Source organism: Giraffa tippelskirchi, chromosome 10 (assembly GCF_054371585.1).
Source record: "Giraffa tippelskirchi isolate mGirTip1 chromosome 10, T2T-mGirTip1v1.2.pri, whole genome shotgun sequence".
Lineage (NCBI taxonomy): Eukaryota > Metazoa > Chordata > Mammalia > Artiodactyla > Giraffidae > Giraffa > Giraffa tippelskirchi.
The window spans coordinates 135934450-135958079 of NC_137284.1; the positions used below are offsets into that span (position 1 = coordinate 135934450).

At 49.9% G+C, this 23630-nt stretch overlaps 2 protein-coding genes and 1 long non-coding RNA gene across 4 annotated transcripts in view; 2 read left to right on the top strand and 1 right to left on the bottom strand.

Moving 5' to 3' along the window:
• SND1 (staphylococcal nuclease and tudor domain containing 1) overlaps positions 1-23630 on the top strand; it is a 425720-nt gene that overhangs the window by 355014 nt on the left and 47076 nt on the right. The gene's annotated exons all lie outside the window — the stretch shown is intronic.
• On the top strand, positions 2212-4852 carry LOC145522539 (uncharacterized). Its single transcript, XR_014066022.1, has 2 exons — positions 2212-2479; positions 2992-4852. It is a non-coding gene; the product is annotated as an uncharacterized LOC145522539 (long non-coding RNA).
• Positions 6295-9121, bottom strand: LRRC4 (leucine rich repeat containing 4). The gene is made up of 2 exons (XM_081531208.1): positions 8724-9121; positions 6295-8531 (listed from the first exon to the last, which is right to left on the bottom strand). Exon 2 carries the CDS (start codon positions 8429-8431, stop codon positions 6473-6475), a length of 1959 nt encoding a protein of 652 aa, XP_081387334.1. The 5' UTR covers positions 8432-8531; positions 8724-9121; the 3' UTR covers positions 6295-6472.

Here is a 23630-nt window from a genome sequence, read left to right on the forward strand (position 1 = left end):
TTAATCTCAACTTTAGTAATGGCTCTGGTATTGTTTCTAGGCGCACAGAATGGATGAACCTGAAAAGCTAAGTACCACTTTGGTCCATCCAATCCCCACACCTGGCGTTAGCATGGCCTCTCACTGCTTTCCTACTACAGGTCCAAAAATCTTTACCGGGCTAAGCTAGAGATGACAGCACCATCCTTTCAAATGCTCCCTTCCTTGGCCAAGAGAGTCTCCTCTCTCGGGGCTATCCCCCACGGGCCCGGGCCTTGTCTCTCTGACTCACTGCCACGGTCCACATGCAGCACCAAACTCACAGTCGTCATGATTTTTATGGGGAAACATTTATATAACACCCTCCCCCCATAATAATACTCTTGTTGTGGATAAACAGTGAGCTGCTACACTCGCTCTTCTCCTCTCCCCTCATGACTGTGCCTTCTTAGAAAGGAGGGAGCCTGTCAGGATCAGAATTTGATTACAGCCCTGAGGGAGGGGTTGCTCCCAGCAGTGGACAGCCTCCAGCATCTCCCCGCCCCCCGCCCAGCAGTGGACAGCCTCCAGCATCGGGAACAGGACTGTCGTGGGTAGGTGGTTTGGCCCAAGTACTGACAGCAAAGCTGGCATGTTCCAGAGGATGAAACCTGTGATCATGCTAAAATCTAATTCTAGCCTCTCATTAGGAAATCAAATGCTTGCTTTCTTAGGCTTCTCTTGGAAAGTTGATACCCCTGCCTTTCTTCTTCTCTGCTCCGTACCATGAATTCCACACTACCGGTCCTCCCCCCATCCAGGGTCCAGCCAGCCTCCTGTTTATGAGGGCAGAGGAATCTCCCTGGCTTTCCTCCTGAACTGCATTGCAGCCCCTTAGCCTCTGTATCTGCCACATAGCTCCATTCCACTCTCACTTGCTCAAATTATGGTGCTTTTTCTCCTGTCTTGTTTTGCTTTCCTCCAAGCCCCCCAAAACTGTTCTGAAGCCCCAACAGCCCTCTCTGCTCCTTTCTCCTTCCTGGTGCCTCCGTGGGCCCACCTCCCTTGGTACAGCACCCCGATAAAGAAACAAGGTGATCTGAGAAGACACTAGGAAGCTTATTACCCTCTTGGCAAAGGACCAGGGTTTCTGGTAGTATTTCCTATCCCAGCTCTCAGCTTGTACACCATCACCACCAGCTGTGGCACCTTTCCTCTCCTGACTCGCCAGAAGAAAAGGTAATCTGTTCCTGGGCTAAGACAGTGCCTTGGATCATCTAAAGGGCTCAATTAAAGAATAGAGCACAAAGAAGAAAAGTAAACCCATCTTTCCCACAGTGCTTGGGCTTGTAGACAGTGCTGTCGTGCTCTCCAGGACTTCTGGGTGACCATCCCTCCTCACTAGACTAGGGTGACCATCCCTCCTCACTAGACTGGTTCAGTAGGCGTGTTCTCTCTTTGGACATGGATGAGGTTCAATAATAGAGGTGGTGATGGAGGCTGGTCAGTTGGTCTATCCTCTTATGTAATAACATCAAATTTTAATTCCTACAACAACCTATGAAGTATTGAGGTAGACACCAATATTATGTCCATTTTAGAGATGAGGAAAATGAGTATTTGTCCGAAGTCACACAGCTAGTAAGTGATAGAGCTGGAATTCAGCCTGGGGAGACTGGCTCTAGAGTCTGTACTTGCAGGCACTATGCTGTATTGCTTTGCAGATATGTATATTTCACTGATCTGCTTCCTGAAACTTTTATCCCTGCTCCAAGAAGCAATTCACTTCATCTCAATATAAAGCAAAGATGAACCTTAATCCACTGCCCAAACCATTCTTTCCCCCTCCGGGGGAAAGGGTGCTTTCTGAATGGATGGAAACCAAGAGAGGTGCTTTGAGCCAACAGTGCCTTGCAGTTTAGCTGAGGCAGGATTTAGAAATGGCGTGAACAGTGCCTGCATTAGCCGATGGCATGGAGCACTGAGTGCCAGCAGATGAGATAAAATCAGACATATGTTTGGATATAAATGTTCTCTTTTTCTCTTCTTTTTCTTCTCTAATTTTAAGCCCCTACTGCTTTGTTGCAGTAAAATGTTGGAGCCATAATTGTTGGCCCTGGCCCCTGAGGTAGGAGCCTGGGCTGAGTGAAGCCCACTTAGCCTTCTGTTAATCTCTACCCAGCTCTACAGAGGTAAGCCAGAGCTCTTCACTGTGAATAGCATGGACTCTGGACCTCTTCCCCATTAATAGGAATTGTCTTGAAGGGACCCTACTATTAATATGCTGCCCGCCCTCCCTCCTACCACCACCCCCATGCCCTACCAGCTTTGGTACATATTAACAACCATGATAAAGCTGATGTCCCTAGGCCTTAGAAACTAGTTTGTATCCTCTACCCTCACTGCCAATAGGATGCAGCTTTATGACCAAAGAGTCATAAAATGCCCTAGAGCAGATTATGGGAGTAGCAATCAGATCATGATTTTAGAGCTGGGGCTAGGGCAGATGCAATGGAGAAGAGTTAAGGAGCCCCCTGCCTCCCCCAAACAGTCTGACTGTTCAGCCAAACAAGCAGAAACCACTCCACTGTGCACAAGCTGCTCTGAGAGGTGCTTTAAGACCTCTGTCAATCCTTTACTCTGCAGCTTCCCAGGCCAAGGTTGGGAGAGGACCAAGCCATCGTTCCCACTGTGAGCACCCAGCCTCGTCTACATCACCTTTTACCTAGCAGTCGTTGCCCTCGGTGGGATTCCTGTGGTTTCTGTCTGCCACTGAACCTAAGAATCAGGCAGCTATTTTGTGTAGTCCTGAGAATCCAACTCCTTAGTGAGCACACGTGGCCCTTGGGCCAGCTCTGGGGCCCCTGTGGTCAGAATTCTGCTCAGTAGAGCTGGTTCAAAGGAGACTGGACAGCTCCAAGAGGGAGGAGAAAAGAGCACAGCAGTATCTATAGGAAGGTCCCATTTTCATATTGGCCAAGAAGGAAATATGTTCTTGGGAGCCTGAATGAGAAATCACATTGGTGTGGGGAGTCAGGAGACCTGGCTTTCAATCCCACCTCTTCTCCTAATTAGCAGTGTGACCTTGGACTATATCATTCAGTTGCTCTGGGGCTCCGTTTCCTTGATCATAAAATGTGAAGGGATTAGACTACATCATTTTTCACAGCCTTTAAAAAATTCTGTCACAAAAACTCCCTAACTCCATACAATCAGCAGCACTCTTTTCCCTCTAACATGTTGTTATAACTCTTCCCCCCACCCCCACCCCCCTGCCCCAATCCAGCGAGCTGCCAACCCGTGTTCCACTCTCAGGTAACAAACCCTACAGCTTGGCCAGGCCGAGGATGAGTCTCCTGCCCAGCATTAAAGGTGGCACTTTCAGTGCTCAGGGGACCCCTCTCTGAAAAGTTGACCCAAGTGCCTGCTACAGAGGAAGGCATACTCAACACCATGGCGAAGGAGCATTGCCGCTCTAAAGGCTGAACCAGTGCCCAGGTCAGGGAGTAGGCCCAGTGAGCAAAGGAGACCCCCTAACAGCTCTAAGGACACTCAAGCCCGTGAACCATATCCTGTCTCCACAACATTCTCTGAAGTTCCTTTGGGAAAGCATTTCTCCCTCAGATTCCAGAACCTGAATATGCCCCACCCCCAGGACAGGTGCATTTGTTCTTAGGACTCTTCCCCAGGAATGTCTCAGGCCTGTTTCTTCACCTCTCTCCTCAGATGTCTATTCAGCCCCCAAGCCTTTGTCATTTCACAGCAACTGCATAGTTCCCTGGCAGCCCAGAGAGCTGTCGGAAGAGCAGGGGTGGGAGGAAATGGGCTCCACACCCTCTGCTTCTGAGGCCGCTCCTTCCTTCACAATCACCTCTGAATGTGTACCCAGGAAGCTGTTGTAATAAACAGCCTGAGTTGTGTCTGTGGCACTAGAAAAGGGGGTGATTTCTTGCATTTTTCTCTCCAAGTCCCACCCTTTTTTCTGCTGCAGTTTTCTTTTTTATTGGGGGTAGGGTAGCAGAGGACAGGCAGAGGGAACGCATCTTTGTAGCCTAGAAACATGAATAGCAGTTTCTTAAAGTGTGAGCCCATGCATACATGCTGCCACAAACACGGATACCCAGAAATTTTGTATAAGCAAAATACACAGAGAGAGGAGGATTAAGAATTGGCCCTTTCTTAGCCAACTGCTGCAAAGTGCTGCCGCCTCTCTCCCTGTTCAGCGCCAGGGAGATCACACCCACTCAGTCCCGATTCCCTGCATTAGTATAAATACTGGCGCTTGAAGAGACGCAGGGTCCCAGTTCAGGCAGCCTGCCTGAATGACACTCCTCAGCTAAGCATCAGGAGACCGACACCCACCACCACCACCGAGAGACACGTTTGTACGTTTGTCTTTAGTACCCAGAGAATGGGAGCAACCCTGCCAGAGGGATCTTTTAAGCCCAACAACATTATTGCAGTCCTCTTCAGTCCCAGTCCCCCAGGGTCCCCCCAGTAAAGTTGGTGCTGTCTGACCAGCAGCTTCTGCTGAGATGGCATTTAAGTCCTGGCCGGGTCCCAGGAACTGAGGCTGACCCATTTCCCCCGCTTTTCCAGGGCACAGGAAATTCTGTTCTACCCCCAACAGAGCCAGGGACTAACACACTTAGCTTGTGAAAGGTGCACTAGAATCGGGGTACTTTTATTTAAGCTAAGGAAAAGTGGTTGACAGCTTCAACGTGTTCCCATACTTTAAAAGAAATTGAACATGGTCCTCCCCTCCCCTTTATTCCTTTAAATAGAAATGATTCGGTCAATCCTCATAAGAAGCTATAGGTTCAGGGTCTTACTCAATTTAACCCTTTGGGGACATTGAATTAAAAATTGAACAATATTTATTAAAATACAAAAATACACTTTTCTCACATTACAATCAATGTTCTTTTGTTGGCGTTTCCCCACCCCCCACCCCACCCCCCTTTCAAATCTGAACCCTTTATTTCTTTTTAAAGCTAAAATAATAAGTAAAATTACATCATTAAATGGACCAGCATAACAGATCTCTGCCTTCCCCACCCACGCCTGCCCTTTCTCTTCCCCTCCTCCTGAGGCGGGCCTGGGAGAGGGAAGCCTTTCACCCCCTTGGGCTACATTCAACAGGACTCACGGCCAACTCACTCTGTGTGTGTGTGCATCACTTTGTTCCAACTGTGGATTTCACATCTTTTTTTCTGAAGCATCCTTGGTGAGGAAAGGCTTCATCACTTTAAATGAGCCTATGCCCTGTCACCCTCTTTTCTTCTCTCCCCATCTTCTGCCCCCCTACCCATCACCACAACCCATTGACATCAGCCGTAATAATCCCTAATGAATCAGCATTTACAATAGTCACCAAATCACAAGCATGAGAAAAGCTTCCACTCCCCCAAGCTTCCCACTCCCGGCTTCTCCTCTGTTTCTCCACCTTAAAACAAACCCTTTATAAAAGAAAATCATCAAATGCCATCATTGTCGACAATCATTTGTTAGATACTGGGAACAACAGGTGGACATGGCACTGTGCTGAGGTATGGCCTCCCGTGAATACCTTTTCTCTGTTGCTCTCCCCTCCCATCCCCCTCTGGTACCCCCACGCCCCCTTCAGGAGCCACCTCCTTCACCTGGGAAGCCCTGAATAGACACATGCCTTGCACAGAGTGGGGTAAGCCAAACTGCAGGAATCTGGTACAATGTGAAAGCATTTGACTGCGAGCTACGCCAGCTCCCTTCCTTCTCTGCTCCTTCTCTCCGCACTCCCGTCAGGCGGGGCACACGGTGTCCCAGTGCACAAACCAAGAAGACCTGTGCACAGGGGTGCACACCCTCAGTCCCTTGAGGGTTTCGTTTGAATTGCAGTGATTTTCTTGTTTAAAACACCGTGTTACAGATCTGTCTTCCCCTTGGCCTCAGAAGAAAAATTTATTGCCTCTCAACATTCTAAGCACAGTACAATTTCTTAGTGCTTTTTTTTTTGGAATTTTTTTTGTTTGTTTAAATAAGATAAATCTTCAAAGACAACTCTCAGCCTAAGAAAGATGTCTATAGAAATGGGTAGTCCTGGGTCCTATGAAGCATCTTCTAAAAAAAAAAAATGACAGATTCCATCTACCCCCACCCCACCCCTCAGCGGCCCGCACCCTAACTCTTTAGGGATGTATGTTGGTGTTTTAAGTTGGTTTTATCTTAGCAGTTTCAACCTTATACCAGAAATCCCTTCTGGCCGCATAGCAAGTTGACTTGTGACTTCTGCCCCACAACATTCCCAAGGTACCCTCCCCTACCCCCTTTAAATAGAACTTACAAGTTAGAAAATAGTTTTGTTTTGAGTTTTCTTTTTTAAATTTTAATATAATCTGTTTCTTTTACCAGCCCATAGATTTAATATATAAGCATATACAAGAAAAAGTCTCTCCCCGCTCTGTACAAAAGTTGCTGTCTTTGTGTGTGTGTGCATTCTATTGCATTTGTATAAGTTTTTGGGGGGGGCGGGGGGTCATATCTGAGTTTCCTGTACCTTGTCCTTGGTATGGGTCTGAATGATATAAGGTTCAGAGATAGTGGTGACCGCGGGGTGGAGAGAGTTCCCCAGGCTGTTTTCTGTCCAGTGGGCCCCATGTGCTGGTTTGTAGGTGTTGTAGTTAATATGGTCATGAATTGTGGGCAGCACAACTGCCCCCTCACCTGATACACCGGCCGGAGCTGCTGTGGCTGCTGTAGGTGCCGCCGCTGGGATGTCGTCATCCACCTGGATAATCTCCACTGTCCGGGCGGCTGTGACTGTACTCCTCTGCTGGTGCCGCTTGCGAAGTTTATAGAAGACAATCAACATGGCAGCAGCGAGCAGGGTCACTGCCACAAAGCAGCCGATGATGATCTTGGTGGTCTTCATGACTTCATCCAGGCTGGTCTGCATCTTGTCGTTGGTGTCCGTCGCGGTCACTGCCACCTGCTTGGGCACACGGGTGGTCTGGATGAGCACCGTGGTAGAGGTGGTATAGGCCGGCTGGTAACCAGTGGACGTCGTAGGAACAGGCTTGTACTTGCGCGTGGTGTCCTCGGGCGAGATCTCGGTGGTCTCCACTGTGACCGTGGTGAAGAAGCTGTAGTTGGAGGTGTTGAGCTCGGCCGTGCTCACGTTGAGGTAGGCCGAGGCATTGGAGTTGCCCGCCACGTTGGTCACCATGCACGTGTATACCCCAGTGTCTGAGAGCAGCACGTGGGAAAAGTTCAAGGTGCCGTCATTGAGGACGGAGATCCGTGGGTGGCGGGAGGCGTGGCTGAGCACTGTCCCATTGGGCAGCAGCCACTTCACAGAGGACATGGGGGGAGTCCGACACTTAAGTTCCGCCATCCGACCCTCCGAGATATTGAGGTCCCGAGGGGCATCCATGATGAAGGGTGCGGAGCACTGGAAGGAGGCCTGGTCCACCTCCACCAGGTAGCGGCCTCGCATGTGCAGGGGAGCGTGGCAGCGGCCACAGCAGGTGGAATTGGTGGGTATGTACTCCCGAAGCCACCAGGCTAGCCAGAGAATGTCACAGTCACAGTTCCAAGGGTTATGGTGTAGGTGCAACTCCACCAGGTACCTCAGGGGGGTGAAGAGGTCATGGGGCAAAGAAGAGAGGTTATTGTGGGCCAGGTTGAGTTCCACCAGCGAGGCCAGCCCATCAAAAGCATTCCGCTCAATCAGGCTGACCTGGGAGTTCATGACCCACAGCTTCTTGAGGGAACCGAGGCCATGGAAGGAGCCAGGCCTGATCTCCGGGAAGTGGTTCCCCGACATCTCCAGCTCCTCCAGCCCCACGAGCGGGGTGAGGTTGGGCATGTCCTTAATGTTGCACATGCCCAAGTTCAGGTACTTGAGGTTGAACAGTCCCTCAAAAGCCCCCTCGGAGATGTACTCCAGCTTCTTGAGCTCCCCCAGGTCCAGGCGCATGAGGGAGGGCACCCGGTTGAAGGCATAAGAGGGGATGCTCTCTATGGGGTTGTTGCGCAGCCAGAGCTCCCGCAGCTTGGACAGGTATTCGAAGGCCCCACTGGGGATGACCGTCAGCCAGTTGTCGAACAGCTCCAGGGTGTTGAGGCTGGCCAGGCCGTTGAAGGCCCCCACCTCGATCTGCCGGATGGAATTCCTGCCCAGCTGCAAGACCTCCAGGTGGTGGAGGTGGCGGAAGGTGTCGGCCTGAATCATCTGGATATTGTTCTCCATGAGGTTGAGGTACCGGGTGTTGGAAGGAATCCCCTGAGGGACCTCGGAGAGGCCCCGGCGGGTGCACACCACCTTGCTGAACTGGTTACTGCACGAGCAGACGGATGGGCAGTTCTGGGGCCCGGCGGAGGCGGCAGCAGCGATGGCTGCACACAGAATCCACACTTGCGCCGTGAGGTAGACGACGGGGAGCAGGACGGCATTCCAGGTGTGGTGCACAGTTACCTGCCACAAGAGCTTCATGGTGTGGCACGTTCATAATTCACCATCGCCTGGGATTTTGGCTCGGAAAGGAGAACCAGCCCTACCCCGGCTTAAGTGAGCTAGGAGCTCCTCTTTCCATCTGGAGAAGGAGGTGGGGAGGGGGCGATTAGAGAGACGGAGCAGATCGGCCGGGAAGAAAAAAAAACATGCCAAAACTAAAGAGTGGCCCCTCGTCTACCAGCGCCCCCCCTCCCAGGCCAGCCCTCGGAAAGCTGGGACTTGCTCTCCCCCCCAGGCGACCATCCCCACCCCATCATTCGCTGTCACCTACCTCGGAAGGAAGGAAGGGAAGAACTGGCGTGGTGTCCTTAAGCGTTCTCCGCCGGAGCTGGCCACCTCGTTCCCATTCTCACTTCTTAGTTTTAATTAACAAAAGGGGGGAAGTCGAGGGGGCGGGGAGGTCAGAGAGGAGGGGAGGGGAGGGGAGGGGAGGGGGGGGGAGACAAAATGGCTTCTAGTAAATCCGGAGCCGGCGAGCGGAGCCGCGGAGTTGAGGCGCGCCGGGAGAGCCGAGGCCCGGCGGGCTATGCAGGTGCATGCCCCCCCCTCCGCCCGAGGCGGGGCGCCGCCAGCGCTTCCCGGCTTTGTCCTTGGACCCTGGCCCCGGCTCGCACCAGCCGAGGGGGATGCCGCTTCATCGCCGGAGTGTGCCTCCGGCGCCCCCCGCCCGCTCGGGGGCTGCCACCCGGCGGGGAGTGAGGGGGCACCCCGCAGCCTCCCAGGCCGCGCTCGCCGCCGCCGCGCTGCCCCCTCTCCTGGTGTCGGCCGCTCCCGGCCCGAGGCAGCTGATGCAGTCGTTCGCTCGCGGTGCTGCGAGAGTTAAGAGGAGGTGTCCGCCGCTCCTTCGCCCCCTCCCTCTTCGACACACACCCCCTTCTCTCCTCGCCTCTTCTCTTAAGGGTTAAAAAGCCCCAAACTGGGCTGAGTTTCCCAGTCCACCGGCTGCTGGTGCAACGAGCAGTAATCCGTCCAGCCCCCCGAGGGGCAGCGGCGTGGAGGCAGCGCCGGGACCTGGTCCACCGGCTGGAGGAGCGCGGCGGCGGCCAGGTCGCCCCGAACCGCAGGCCCTTTCGGGGAGTCCGGGGGCGCGGAATCGCCCGCCGCAGCCGGGCCCCCGGCGCACCGCCGGCTCTGGCTTTGTGCGGAGAGAGCGAGTTCGGGCCTCCGGCCCCCGGCGCCTTCAGCGGCTGCGCTGCCCGCGGGCTGCTGCTGCTGCTGCAGCGGCCCCGGCGCTGGCGGCGGCGTGAGCAGCGGGGGTCTCGGCTGCGGGGAACAATCCGGAGCCCGGGAACATGGTCCCCACTTGCTAGTGGCGGCGGCGGCAGCAGCAGCAGCGGGGCCCCTGCGCGCGGCGCCCACCGTCTCCTCCTCGCGCCGGGCTCGCGGTGTTGCAGGCAGCAGCCACGCAGACTGCTCTCTCATCCTTTTGTCCTTCAGTCAGAACGTGAATGTACTGCTGACGCATACTGTTCTGGGGAGAAGATTAGCGTGATGCAGTGCTCTTATGTATTAACACCGCTCCCCCTCTGCTGCCTGCCCTCGAGGGGTTAACGCCGGCGCCTTCCAGCGCCGCGCAGCCCCGAGCTCCGCGCCTCCGTCCGACTTCCTCCCTCCTTCCTCCCTTCCTTCCTTCCTTCCTTCCTCCCTCCCTCCCTGCCTTCCTCCTTCCTTCCTCTCTGTCCCACCACCCCCCCACCCCCCGCCCCGGCCGTTTCCTCCCCGCCCCCTCTAGACGCGGGGAGCGGGCCGGGCGAGGGAGCCGGAGTGAGCGTCAAGTGAGGGGCCGCGCGCAAGTCGCAGGCGTTCGCAGCTATTTTGGTCCGATCGGAGGGAGCCGCCGGGTGGCCGCTGATAGGCTGGAGCGGCGCGGGGCTGCTGCGAAGGGACCGCGCGGGGGCCCCCGCCCCCGCCCCGCACCCTCGGGTTCTGGGCGCCGTGGGCTCAGGGCCCCGGGAACCGGAGGCGCGGCGGCCCGCGGCGGGGCTGCTGCTGTTGGCTGGCCTCCCGCCCCAACCGCGTCATCCTCACCCCCGCCGACTGCTGACGGGGCGACCGGCCGCTTGGCCCGGGCTGCACGCTCGGAGTTCGGAGCTGCACTGGGGGGGACGCGGGGGCGGCCGGGGTGCTGCTGCACAGATGCCGGTTCGTCCTGTCCACCCCCCCCCCCGCCTCCCTCGCACATTTCCTCACCTCTCTTCGGCTTTAACTGGGGCTTTAAATGATCGTTTTCTTAATGAGGGTTGCGGGGGAGACAAACAGTGGAAGGAAAGACCCAAGTGCGGGGAGCTAGGGGAATGACAACCTGGGACAGCACAACCGCCAACGGGAAGGATCGAGGTGAACTCCCAGCCACCGCGGCACAACCCGTTGTTCATTCATGCAGGGGAGCCCTGGCTTCTCACTCTTCGCAGCCCTTTCCCCTCCCTGCGCCCAGAGATTGGAGCGACTGGGTCTTAAACCCTCTGCCCCAGGAACTTCACCAGCTCTTCTTTGTTGCCTGGACTGCCTGGGAAGAACTGCGTAGCAACCTGCCCCTACTTCTGGTGAGAGGAGACCCTGGGGCATTGGATGGATCAGTGTAGGTGAGGGAACAGAACTTGGTCGGCCTTTTCCCATTGGAGAAAACGACTGCCCCTTTCTCTGCCTAGTGGGGGCGGGGCCATCTGTGGCTCAGCCCTGGAAAGCCAGCTGGTAGAATATGGCATTGGTTTAGTGATGTCCACCCCCAGGCTCCTTTCCTTGTGCCCCGCCCCCCTCTGCCTTGGCAAGCTGGCTTTTCCACCACCTCCACGTGAGCTATTGCTTAAGAAGAGGAGGTCCTTGGATCTCTCAGTTCTCTGGGTTGTGCCACACCCTTATCTCAGCATTCTCTGCTGCCCAGTAACCTGAAACCTCCTTAAATATGCCAGGGAATTTTTGAAGTCCCTGAATGGAGTGAAAGCAGTTCCGTCGTTGGCAAGTTGGGTTCCCCACTGTTTACCAACATTTTATTATGCATTTGCAGTCAAATAATAACGACGTTAATAGTTAATATGTGACCTAAAATCACATAGTAAGTGGGGAGCCAGTCCTTGAACCCTGGCAGAGCTCAGATGTCTAGAACTTGAGTAGTAGAAGTGATTCTCCAGAGTTTTCTCCCAGTCAATAAGAACTCAGGTTTCATTTATCTCCTTCGAGAGTCATTTACTGGGATGTTTGTCTGCTGACTAGATGGATGAATCTGTTCTTGTTTAATCTTCCTTTACCTAGTGACACAGTTGCCATAATTGTCTCCATTTTATGGGTGGAGGTACTGAGCTCAGGCAGGCAAATAACATACTCAAGGTCATACACCCAGAAAGCAAGAGAGCCAGCATCTCAATCCAGTCTTCAAATCCTGAGCTTGGTGTTTTCATCACTGTTAGAAAAATGTTCAGTATGTTCATTCTGCATAGAGTTCATGGCAGAGGCAAGGTGGGGGAACAGTGCATAAAGAACTTCAGTGAGGGACTTCCTTGACAGTCCAGTGGTTAAGACTCCAAGCTGCCAATGCAGGGGGTCCCGGTTCCATCCTTGGGCTGGGAACTAATCCCATAGACTGTGCAGCACACCCAGAAGATAAAAGGAAAACAAAACTTCAGTGAAGGGTATATGAGATGTGTGTAGGATGAAGGGAGAGAGAGGAGGGGCTGAGAAAGTAGATTATTTAACTTGTTTTCAGTTGCAATTACTGTTAGGTTGGTGAAAAAATAATTGTGCTTTCAGACCTTGAATTTTAAATCATTATAACTAGGCTCAAATACGTATTTATTAATCAAAATCTGAATCATTACAATCAAATTTTTGCCAACAAGAAATAAGTTTGTTTATTCCTGTAGAGTAAAAATCCTTGCTTTGGGATTCGATGAACTCTTGGAAAGCATTTTCTGCCTCCTGCTGGTTGTGGAAGCATTTTCCCTGCAAAAAGTTGTCAGGATGCCTAAAGAAGTGGTCGTTGATTGGTGAGAGGTCAGGTGAATATGGTGGATAGGGCAAAACTTCATAGTCCAGTTCATTCAACTTGAGAAGCGTTGGTTATACTACATGAAGTTGGGTGTTGTCATGGAGAACTGAACCCCTTCTGTTGACCAATACCGGTTGCAGGCATTGTCATTTTCTGTGCGTCTCATCCATTTGCTGAGCATATTTTTCAGATGTAATGGTTTCACCAGGATTCAGAAAGCTGTAGTGGATCAGACTGGCAACAGGCCACCAAACAGTAACCATGACCTTTTTTTGATGCAAGTTTGGCTTTGGGAAGTGCTTTGGAGCGCTTCTCAGTTCAACCACTGAGCTGATCGTCACCAGTTGTTACGTAAAATCCACTTTTCGTCATGCATCAATCTGAGAAGTGGTTTGTGTTGTTGCATACAATAAGAGAAGATGACACTTCAAACCCATGATTGTTTTGATTTGTGGTCAGCTGGTGAGGCAACCACTTACTGAGCTTTTCCATCTTTCCAATTTGCTTCAAATGCATTTGAAGCATTCTACCGACTATAGAATGGTCAATGTTGAGTTCTTCGGCAACTTCTTGTGTAGTTGTAAGAGGATCAGCTACAATGATCCTCTCAGTTGGTCATCCTTTTCCAGTGGCTGGCCACTGCACTCATCTTGAAGGCTCTTGTCTCCCTTGCAAAACGTCTTGAACCACCACTGCACTGTACATTCATTAGCAGTTCCTGGGCCAGTTGCATTGTTGATGTTGTGAGTTGTCTCCGCTGCTTTATGACCCATTTTGAACTCAAACAAGAAAGTGACTTGAATTTGCTTTTTGTCTAACATCATTTCCCTAGTCTAAAATAAATACAAACAGCAAGTAGTAAGTCATTAGCAAAAAAAAAAGAAAAATAAAGCGAGAAATGCACTTAAAATGATGTATAACATACATTTAAGAATATATTCCAATAACAGCAAAATTCAATAATGCAAAACCGCAATTACTTTTGCACCAACCTAATGATCAAAGAAATGGAGATTAGTTCCATCTGGGTTGTTAGTGGCTCTGTTTGTTCTCTTAACTAAGCCCCATTTGCACATCATCAGCTTCAAGGAGGATGTGCATGCGTGAATGGTAAGTCGCTTCAGTCATGTCCAACTCTGTGCAACACTATGGACTGTAGCCTGCCAGGCTCCTCTGTCTATAGGATTCTCCAGGCAAGAAAAGTGTGGAGTGGGTTGCCATGCCCTCTTCCAGGGGATCTTCCCGATCCAGAGAGCAAACCTGCATTGGCAGCAGGTTCTTTACCACTAGTGCCACCTGGGAAGCCCTCAAGCTGGGCACTCCCATCTTACTCACAGCTGTGAATCTAGCCTGTCAGGGATCCATGGAGGAGAATCGGAAATCTACTATTGAGAAGTTGCTCTCTTTGCCACAGCTGGCACTGAGCTGGTCTCCAGAGGAGACCCTAGCCCCAGGTCTGGATGTTCCACTGGAATATGGCCGCCCCTCCCCGTCGAGAAAAGAGGAGCCTGCCTGGCTGATCTGGGCAAATTCAGGCCCCATGTGTTCAGTGCCAGGCCCAGCAAATGTTGTGGAGGTGGATGGAAGGGTAGGATCAAACCAATACTCAGTAATGAGGCAGTCTCCTGGTAAATATTTGTGAGTGATGTTGACGAGTATGCCCAAGCTTCATGCAGCCCACGGAGTTCTAGATAGGATGGCTTTGCCCTCTGTAGGCCAGCAAGGCTAAGGGAGCATCTTGGAAACGATCAAGTGGACCAAGGGGGCCGTGGGGCCATGGCAGCACACACAGCCCCTTTGAACAGAAAGTGACACTGGAACCTCTAATCCTGTCACTGGAGTATCATCTAGCCATCTGTCTGTTGCTCCCCACAGTCCCTGGTTCTGACTGCTTCCTTGATTTGGAGTGGTGCCATCAGGGAATAAGAAGAGGAAGACTTACACTTGGAGAAGAGAAGGAAGAACTCCTGTGCTGAGAGTGTTTTCACTGGTGGTTTCCCACAGAGAGACTGCTGTGATAGAGCTGAAGAAGCCAGTCAGTGATGAGGCCAGGCTGTGTCAGCAGCTGGGTACCTGCACAAAGAGCAGGACACCTGAGTTCTAGTCCCCTTTCTGCCACTGATTAGACATGTGACAAATCTTAACACGGTCTAAACCTTAGTTTCTTCATTTCTAGAATTAAAGGAATAGAAGAGAAAATTCCTTCCAGCTCTCATAGTCCATGATTCCCCGCCTTCCCCAAATACGAAGCTTTCTGAAGAAGGTTGATCCTTTGGAATTACAGCCAAGTCTTGGATATGTGCCACGAAGCTGAGAAGCAGATGATTCCTTCAGTTGAATCTAAGAGATCCACATTGCCAAAGCAGAGATCCAAAGCAGAGCAGACTGTATTTTCCCAGCTACTAAAAAGACTGATAGGTCACTGAGCGTTAAAGCTAAAAAGGATCTTAGAGATCATCTGGACTTAACCTCTCATTTAGCAGATGTTATTAATGGAGTTCAGAGAGGCATAGTGACTTAGCTAGAGCCACACAACTAATTAATTAATATCAGAGTCTCTGTTAATTCTGAGCTCAGCCCTTCAGTCAAGATGGTAGTGTGTGGCTAATTGGCATTTAAACCTGGGGCTTGAAGACACTTCCGAATGCCTGTCTTCTGGAGCCTAGTAGGCTGCAGTCCATGGGGGTCGCTAAGAGTCGGACACGACTGAGCAACTTCACTTTCACTTTACCCTTTCATGCACTGGAGAAGGAAATGGCAACCCACTCCAGTATTCTTGCCTGAAGAATCCCAGGGACGGCGGAGCCTGGTGGGCTGCCGTCTATGGGGTCGCACAGAGTCGGACACAACTGAAGCGACTTAGCAGCAGCAGCTTTCGTTATACTTTGCTGGGCGGGGCTAACCATGGTCTTCCACAGAGCCATTCTGAGTGACTTTGGACCCCTAATAAGAAGTGGAGGAAATGGTCATCCAGCGGACTGGCTCTTAGGGGACCCAGGATACTTGCACGCATGCTCAGTTGCTCAGTCGTGATTGACTCTCTGCCACCCCATGGACTGCAGCCCGCTAGGGTCCTCTGCCCATAGAATTTCCCCAGCAAGAATACTGGAGTGGGTTGTCATTTGCTTCTCCAGGGCATCTTCCCCACCCAGGCAGGGTTCAGTGCATCTTTTGCATCAGTAGGCGCAGATTCTTTGCCGCTAAGCCCCCTGGGAAGCCCCCCAGGATAATTGAGCTCCTGTAAAGCCCACAGGAGACCACTCCCCAGCCTGATCTGCATCCCTGAGGCATTATCCTCAGCAGCCACTAGATGTCCATGCCTCTCAGGGTTTGCCAGGAGTGAGCAGGGTACTATCTTGCCTCCAGGAGGCTTTTGGGCCCCTTAAGGTAGGTCCATCCGTGGCAGGAAGATCACACGTGTACTCCCTGCAACTCTGGCTCCTGTTTGCAATACTGTCAGGCTGCCAAGCCCTCCTCAAGCACCTTGTCTATTTTTATACATTTTATGCTGCCATTTTAACTAAGAAAAGAAAAAGCCCACAGAAGGAAAAGGGATTTGGAAAACAGGAGGAAAGAAAAATATGGAAGTTGACCTTCACAAAGGGAAAGATACCGGTTGATTGAATTAGTGACAAGACAAAAGAAATGGTCTGTAAGGAAACAGTCACCTTCTTCTACCTAAGGCAACAAACGTGTGTGTGTTTGCATCTTTCTCTCACTTCCACCCGCCTGCACAGATATCTCTCAAGAATCAGCAGGTCATGAAGTTTCTGTTTAATGGATAAAGTCACCATTACAAAAAAGTAAGATTGTTTTTCTTGCCTGTGATCCTGTGGTGAGCCCATGGCCATGCCGTTACTACCCACAGTCATAAAGGGAATGGGTTTTATTCCTTGAGCCTGATGCTTCAAGGCGACACAACTGTTCTAGAATTACCCGCTCTTCCCAGTCCCCTCAAAATCCACTGTCCCTTTCCCCCAAGAACTGTGTAGAAGGATGTCAGAAGAAAATGGACAAGAAAGCTTCTGGTAGGTCCCATCCAGAGCGATTTGCAGAAAGCCTTAGAGAAGACAAGATGCTTAATAAGAATGGCAAAGAGCTAGAGTGTGGAAGGGCCTCTTCCTCTTCTCTGAGGCTAGTTTCCTAGGATTTACAATTTCTTTTTGGCTCCCAGATCTGAGAGAAGGGAGAAACCTCCCAATGCCCTCACTACTGCCTCTTGTGGAATAGACAGTTTGTGCCCATTCTGACCACCATCATCATTGTGGTCAGACAGCCTGGAAAGGACCAGCCAAAAGCCTTGGAAATGTACTCTTCGGGTGCACTAACCCTTTACAAGGCCCTGTGGTTTATCCTTCCCTTTAATTGCCTTTGTGTGGCAACGACAACAGTGATGTTGACGGCAGCATTGCCCGGAGCGTTGGTTGGTTTCCATGTTGATCATCACAACAGCTCTGCGATGGGGGTACCATTAGATTCCCCATTTTGCAGATGAATTTAGGAAGCTTTCTCAGGATCACAGAACTAGTAAGTAACTTTGTCGCTAGTAAGTGACTTTAAGACTGTCATAACAAATTACCACATATTTGGTGGTTTAGAAAATCAGAAATTTATTCTGTCACAGTTCTGGAGGCTAAAAGTGCAAAATCTGGAAGGGCCAGCCTGGCTCCAGCTGGCCAAGGGGGGAATCTGTGCCTGGCTTTTTGTCTACTCCATCCCCAGTGACCGTCCTATCCCTTGATTTGTGGCTGTGTCACAGCCATCTCCTTGGTCATGTTGACTCCTCTCCTGTCTGCCTCCTCTGACTTACAGGGACACTTGCCATTGGATTTAGGGCCCACCTAGACAAGCAAGGGTGGTGTCATTGCAAGAGCCTTAACTTAATTGCATCTGCAAAGACCCTTCTTTCACATCGGGTAACATTTACAGGCTTGAGGTTTGGGACATGGGCATTATCTGTCTAGGGTTCATTCAGCTGACTGCAGTGACAGAGTCTGGTTTCAATCTCAAATCTATTCAGCATTCAAATTTTAAACCACTGTGATAATGTGATGTGCCACTTAGGAAGAGAAGGGGGAGGGTATATCTTAATCACCAGCAGGTAAGTCCTCTGTGTTTTTGTGCTTGTGAGGGAGAAAGGAGAGCAGCCAAGTAAGTATGGGTGATGTGGCCACTGGGTCTTCCCATTGGAAAGGGAGCGGGTTCCCTTAGTCAGTGCAGCAGGAAACGTCACGTGGACCAAGAGAAGGGGGCAGGTGGACCAGAGAAACTCACAAAATCTGCCTTGATTCCTCTTTGTAATACTTTTCTCACTCTTTATATGGCCTATTGGTTTTTATCCCCAAGGTCTTAGAACATATAAGCATTTACCAGTAGTATTAGAAGTACCACTTGGCACTGCTACAAAATTTGGCTCAATTGTAGCTAAGTCACAGAAATGTTGAGTTTCACACTCATTGGAGTTTTAAGAAAAGCCTAAAGATCAGAGCCCAGCAGATGTAAATGCAGATGTGGGAGTGAGAGTTATGAGTAAATGGCATTTCAAGTATCTCCAGCACAGATTGGATCCTTAACCAAGAGTCCATGCCTGCAGTTATACACACAGTGGCTTTATAAATTTATTCAATTTATTCATGTTTTGGTTGGTGAAAGCCCAAACACTTTATTTCCCCCAACTGAGTTCTAGAAAATATGTTAAATGAAAGAGGGAGAGAGAGAGTGAATGAATAAATGCATGTATGCATGCATACATACTACTGGGTGTTATACTGTAGTGGAGGTTATGAAAGTATTCTGGAATCAGAGAAACCTGGGTTCAAATCATGGTTCTATTTGTCTACTTTGTATATGCTGTGTATATGAGTCACTTCTTTTAAGCTTCAGATTCTACATGTGTATAGTGAGATTGACAAATGTACTTATTTTGTGGTATTATCTAACCAGAAGCAAGTAAGGAAAATCCATCAGTCTTAGCTAATAGTAATAGTAGTAGTAGCAGTAGTATTAAAAGTAAGGAAACTAGTATAGAAGGGAAATATTTTTAACCAAAGTCAGTTCTGAGAGAATCCTTTTTTTTTTCCTTTCATTTTTTCCTCTCTGCTTTTGGTATTACCTGTAATTTAGGACTTTCAGTTCTTCATTTAAGATATCAGGTGTTTTTCACTGTTTGTTTTTAAGTTAGTTTTGAGATAATTTTAGACTTAGAGACAGGTTAAACATACTCAGACTATAGGTTATGGTCTTCACCCAGCTTCCTCTTATGTTAACATCTTATATCACAGAACATTTACTCAAAACTAGAAGTTGAAGTATTCAAGACATAGATTTTTCCCTCTTTCCCTCTAAGTCTATTCTGTGCAGCCACCTAAACAATCTTTGTGACGCTGTATCAGATTATGTTACTGATTTGCTTGGAATGCTCCATGTTCTTCCCCCTCATAACTCAAATAACAACCAAGGGACTTCCCTGGCGGTCCACTGGTTAAGACTCCTCACTCCCAATGCAGGGGCCTTGGATTCAATCCCTGGACAGTGAACAAAGATCCCGCATGCCATGTGGGCCAAAAAAAAAAAGAGACAGACACACATGACACAAACATACACATACACAAACGGTGTACCACGGACCACAGGCCCTCAGCCATTGTGCCTTGGCTGTTTCTGTGCTCTCATGTTTATCATCTTTCTGTTTGACCCCTACCCTTCAGCTGTGCTACTCTTCTTTCTTTTGGAATACTCTGAGCTGGTTCTCCCCTTCAGGAGTGCGAGTTATGAGTAAATGGCTTTTCAAGTATCTCCAGCACAAATTGGATCCTTAACCAAGAGTCCATGCCTGCAGTTATACACAAATATAACTGTTCTGTTCTGTCTGGAATGTTCCCCCACATCTTTAGGTGGTCAACTTCTTCTTAAGCAGGTCTCTTGAAACTTTCCATGACTGCCCTGTCTTTAGACTACTTTAGTAGCCCCACCAGTCATAGTCACGTCCCTGGATTTTACTCTTACTTGATATACCATTATCTGAAATTATCTTGTTTACTTGCACATCCCATAAAAGCAGAGACCTTCTCCATCTTGTGCCAAACACCTCGATCATAGTGGGGAATTAATTATTTCATAAGGAAGAGGACTATTTTTTGGCCCAAGTGAATAGGAGTTCAGGCCTCTCTAATGGTGTATCAAGAACCCAAACCCTACTCCATAAATCTTTGAAAAGATAGGTGTGAAACGACCAGTTTTGTTTTGTTTTTTTTTAAATAATGGGAAGTTTAAGGAAGATCCTAATGACCTTAAGGTTTCACCAGTCCTCAGTTTTTAAAATTCATAGCCCCTTGATGACAAATTGATGAGCAGGAGTTTTATGGAATTATCATCGAGGCTCATGGGCTCTTGGCAGTTGTGGGTATGTGAAGCATGAGCAGAAGTGTTGGTATAGATACACAAATACGCTTCTTTGTGCTCATGGATGCATGTGCCTGTCATTTTCAAATTTGCTAAAGTGCATTTTCTCCAAAGGGAGTGAGGGCTGTTGAGCCTGAAATAGGGAACACCAGGACAGTAAGATCAAATGCTTTGAAAGTGGCTGTGCCAACGCTTTTTGCTAATTAAAGAATGTTAGGACAATCACCACGAGCAGCAGTAAAGGGCACCCCATTACCTCGCTTTATGGAGAGTCGCGTAAATTTAAAGGCAGCTGTCAATATCCCACTGAGTGCCCAAGCTACAGTGCAGTCGGTGGGCACCCGGCTGGGCCACTAGAGGAGCCCAGAGGTTCTGCCCAGGGTCCTTATCTCTATGAGATTTTGTGTGGCTAAAGAACAAATAATTCCATCCACAGACTCTTAATTTAAAACACTAGGGGGGGTGGAGAGGGGAGCAGACAGCTGTGTGGAGAGTCTGACTGGGAGCTTGGCTACCTGGGTCCTTCTCCAGCTTTGCTATTGACTCTCTGTCCCTTTTGCCTTGAGGAAAGATGATTCTTCTCATGTTGTGACTCCATTTTCCTTGACCATGGATGTGTCACAGAATTTGTTTAAAAAAGTCGGATGGCTTAGGTCTGTTCTCCGAGGAATATTCTAGGGCCCCTTGTGGAGCAGCTCCCTGCTTCAGAGGATACCTTATAGTTTAGAGAGAGTGAACAAGATGGGGACACACTTTCTATACTTACCCTTGAACATTTCTGACTGAATTTAAGAAACCTACTCAATTTGGAACATTTTCTGTGTTTTTAATCTGTTCAGTTTGGCTTGCAACCTGTTGTCCTTTTCTGCTGTGTCTTGTAGGTGTTTCGTGGCCTCCCAGCCATTCTAATCCCCCCAGTTCATAGAGTAGTGCCAAGTTGGCACTACTTCTCTCTGCCAGGCTTCTTGACCTGTTGTTTAGTTTCTTTGTGGATCAGCGTCTTTGGCCATCAAGCTGCCTCACACAGCTCGTTAATTGTTTTCAGTTTTACGCTGTCAGCTTCAGCTATAGCTTGGGTTCTCTTACTTGCGGTTGGTATGGCCTCAGTTCATCATCCAGTACTGGCCTGGTGAGGTGGGTTCATTTGTCTCATCTAAGGAGTTTCTGAGGGAGACTGGGAGGATCCCGAATGAGAATGAAAGTGCGAGCTTGAATTTTGTCTCTCGGTGGCTGTTGTGACCGTCCTCAGCCTACCCCCTCCTTCAGCCAAAGGCCAGGCTCTTACCCTTAGAAGCCTCACCTGGAGCCCACACCACTGGCTTCCCCATGAGTCATGGAACGACCGATGGGTGAGTTGGCTGACACCCAGGTTCCTGGAGGCCACCTTCCTTTTTCATTGCACAAGCCTGTTCACAAGTGAGATCTCCCCAGCCTGCTCTTAATCTGTGGTTTTAGATGCAGTTCTGACTGCACATGCTTCCAGTGGAAATCACCTTTATATCTAGAGGAACTAGGGGTGAGTGAATGTGAAGTAAGGGAAGCTAGGCCCTTCAGCTCCTCTAGCAGATGTAGAGGGAAGAATTAGAAGTCCCCCGTTTGTTGGTCGGTTCATCTGTCCATCATAGCCATACTCTCTCTCTGTGTTTCCCGTCTGGCCTCTCTCACACACAGTTCTGAATTTGGCCACAGTGGATAGGTAGATTTGTTTGTTTTTACACAAGGGTAACAGGACCACCTCATTCTCCTTTACCCCGGAACGCTACCCACCCCCCACCCCCACCCCTCGGCTGAGAATCCCTGTCTTTTCAGTTTTTCCTCACTACCAGCCAGGAATGCTAAGCAGCATGCTCTTGGGAACCTGTCGTGTTGGTCTACTTGAAACTATTTTTCTGAAGGACACCAGACTGAAATGGCTCTGCTTCTAATAAGAGGTGCTGAGGCCCCGCTTCTGTGGGACCACCAGCTGGGGATCTGGGTGTCTCCTACTGTGATGCCTGGACGCTGGCCACCCGGCTAGAGGAACCCCCATTCTGTATCACTGTCTTGATGTCTGGGGCCAGTTTGTGTGACAGCCCAGTGAAGCTGCTTGATTTGTATTCAGTGCACAAGGCCTTAAAAAAAAAAGAGTCTGAGAGGAGCCCTGCCAGCCAATAACTCTGAAAGGATTCTTTGTGTAAGTGAGTGGTCCCTGGTCTGGACACCCTCTCTCCCCACTTCTCCCCTCCCTCCTCAACTGGCCTCTCTGGCCCAGTAACTCAGTGGTGCTGTGGAGCTGGCTCCGAGCCCTTGGGGATCGCTCCCCAAGGGGAGACCATCTTGGGATCCCAGGCACACAGAGCAGCTTCATCGCCATCCTTCCTGTCCTGGCATCTTACAGTCTGCCTCCCAATGCCAGTCAGTGGGATCCACTCAAGGCCATGTGTGCACACGTGCCAGTAAGTGAAAAAGAGAGACATGAATATTAAAAGACCAACCAACCAACAAGTCGGGGGCATTCTAATTCTTCCCTCTAGTGGAAACCTCCAAGAAGAAGATGGGGCCTGTGTCCAACACTCTACTCTAGTGGGGCCCTGCGCAACAGGGCAGGACCCTCTGTTGGCCTGAGCCTTCAGATTTCCTAACCAATTAAAGCAGTCTTTTGTTCCCACTGTCTGTAAAAGGACAGAAATGAGACCCTCTGCCCTGTACCTCCGGGAGCTACCGGGTAAACGTCTTCATATAATTGAGACTAAGAGGAACTCCTGCTCTCATCGGAGGCCAGCCTGGCCTCTGGCCTTCAGCACCACCATCTGCAAGCCTGCCCCATGTTCAGGGGGATGAACATGGGATGGGCTAAGGGAAGCCTAAGGGATGGGCTTCCTGCCAGCTCCTCTCTCCTTCTGAGTCTGTCTCTTTAAGAATGGTATTTGTTATTAATGAGTTTTCTAAACACGTAACCTTCACTCACTTGCTTCGGTGAATAAGACCGTTCTTGTTAAATACTGTTTTCTAGGAAGGAGAAGCGTTCAGTAGGTGTTGAGGGATTTTTCTTAAGACTCACATGTGAGCCTGGAGGACAGTGGTGCTGGCGCACAGAGAGTTGGGGGGTTCTCAGTCTTTGGGAGGGTCTGACATATATATCTTTGTTAGGCTGCGTTAGTTTGTGAGAGAAGCCGAAAGGATGGCTGAGCTTTGGCCCATCGTGTGGCGCATCTCAGAGCTGCACCTGTCTCCCCGTATTTCATTGTCCATGGGTTTTTCATTCTGGTTCCACCTCTGCCAGGGTTAGAAATTCCTTTGTCTTGTTTTTAAGATACTGATCTAGGGCCTGATGGTCAACTGTTTGGACAAAAATGTCAAAACACATGGTTTCCCCATATTAGTCCGCTGAAATAATTGTACTTGTTCTAAACACTGTACTTACACTAAACTTTGCAGCTCTTCTAAAGGGTGCCATTAAGTGTGACAGTGTAACCAGACAACTTTTAAAATCTTTTTCTTTAAAAAACCTCTAGGAAGGGCTGTGAGCCTGAGAGGGGCTGTGTCAGGGACCAAAGCTAACAGAGTAGGGTCTCCTACACTGGCCCCAACTCAGCTTATCCTGAGGAACGTTTGGTCCCCAAAAGGAACAGGGACGTGGCCCCACACAGCGACCCACCCACAGACTAGGTGCTGTCACATGGGGATTCGTGGACAAGAAAACCAGTGAAGTATTTCCATTTGGCTGAAGGGAAGTTTTCCCCAGGCCACCTCCTGTCTCCGGGGCCCCTCCACCTCACTGGGGCCTGTGGCACTTGTGGTTGATGTGTTAATCAC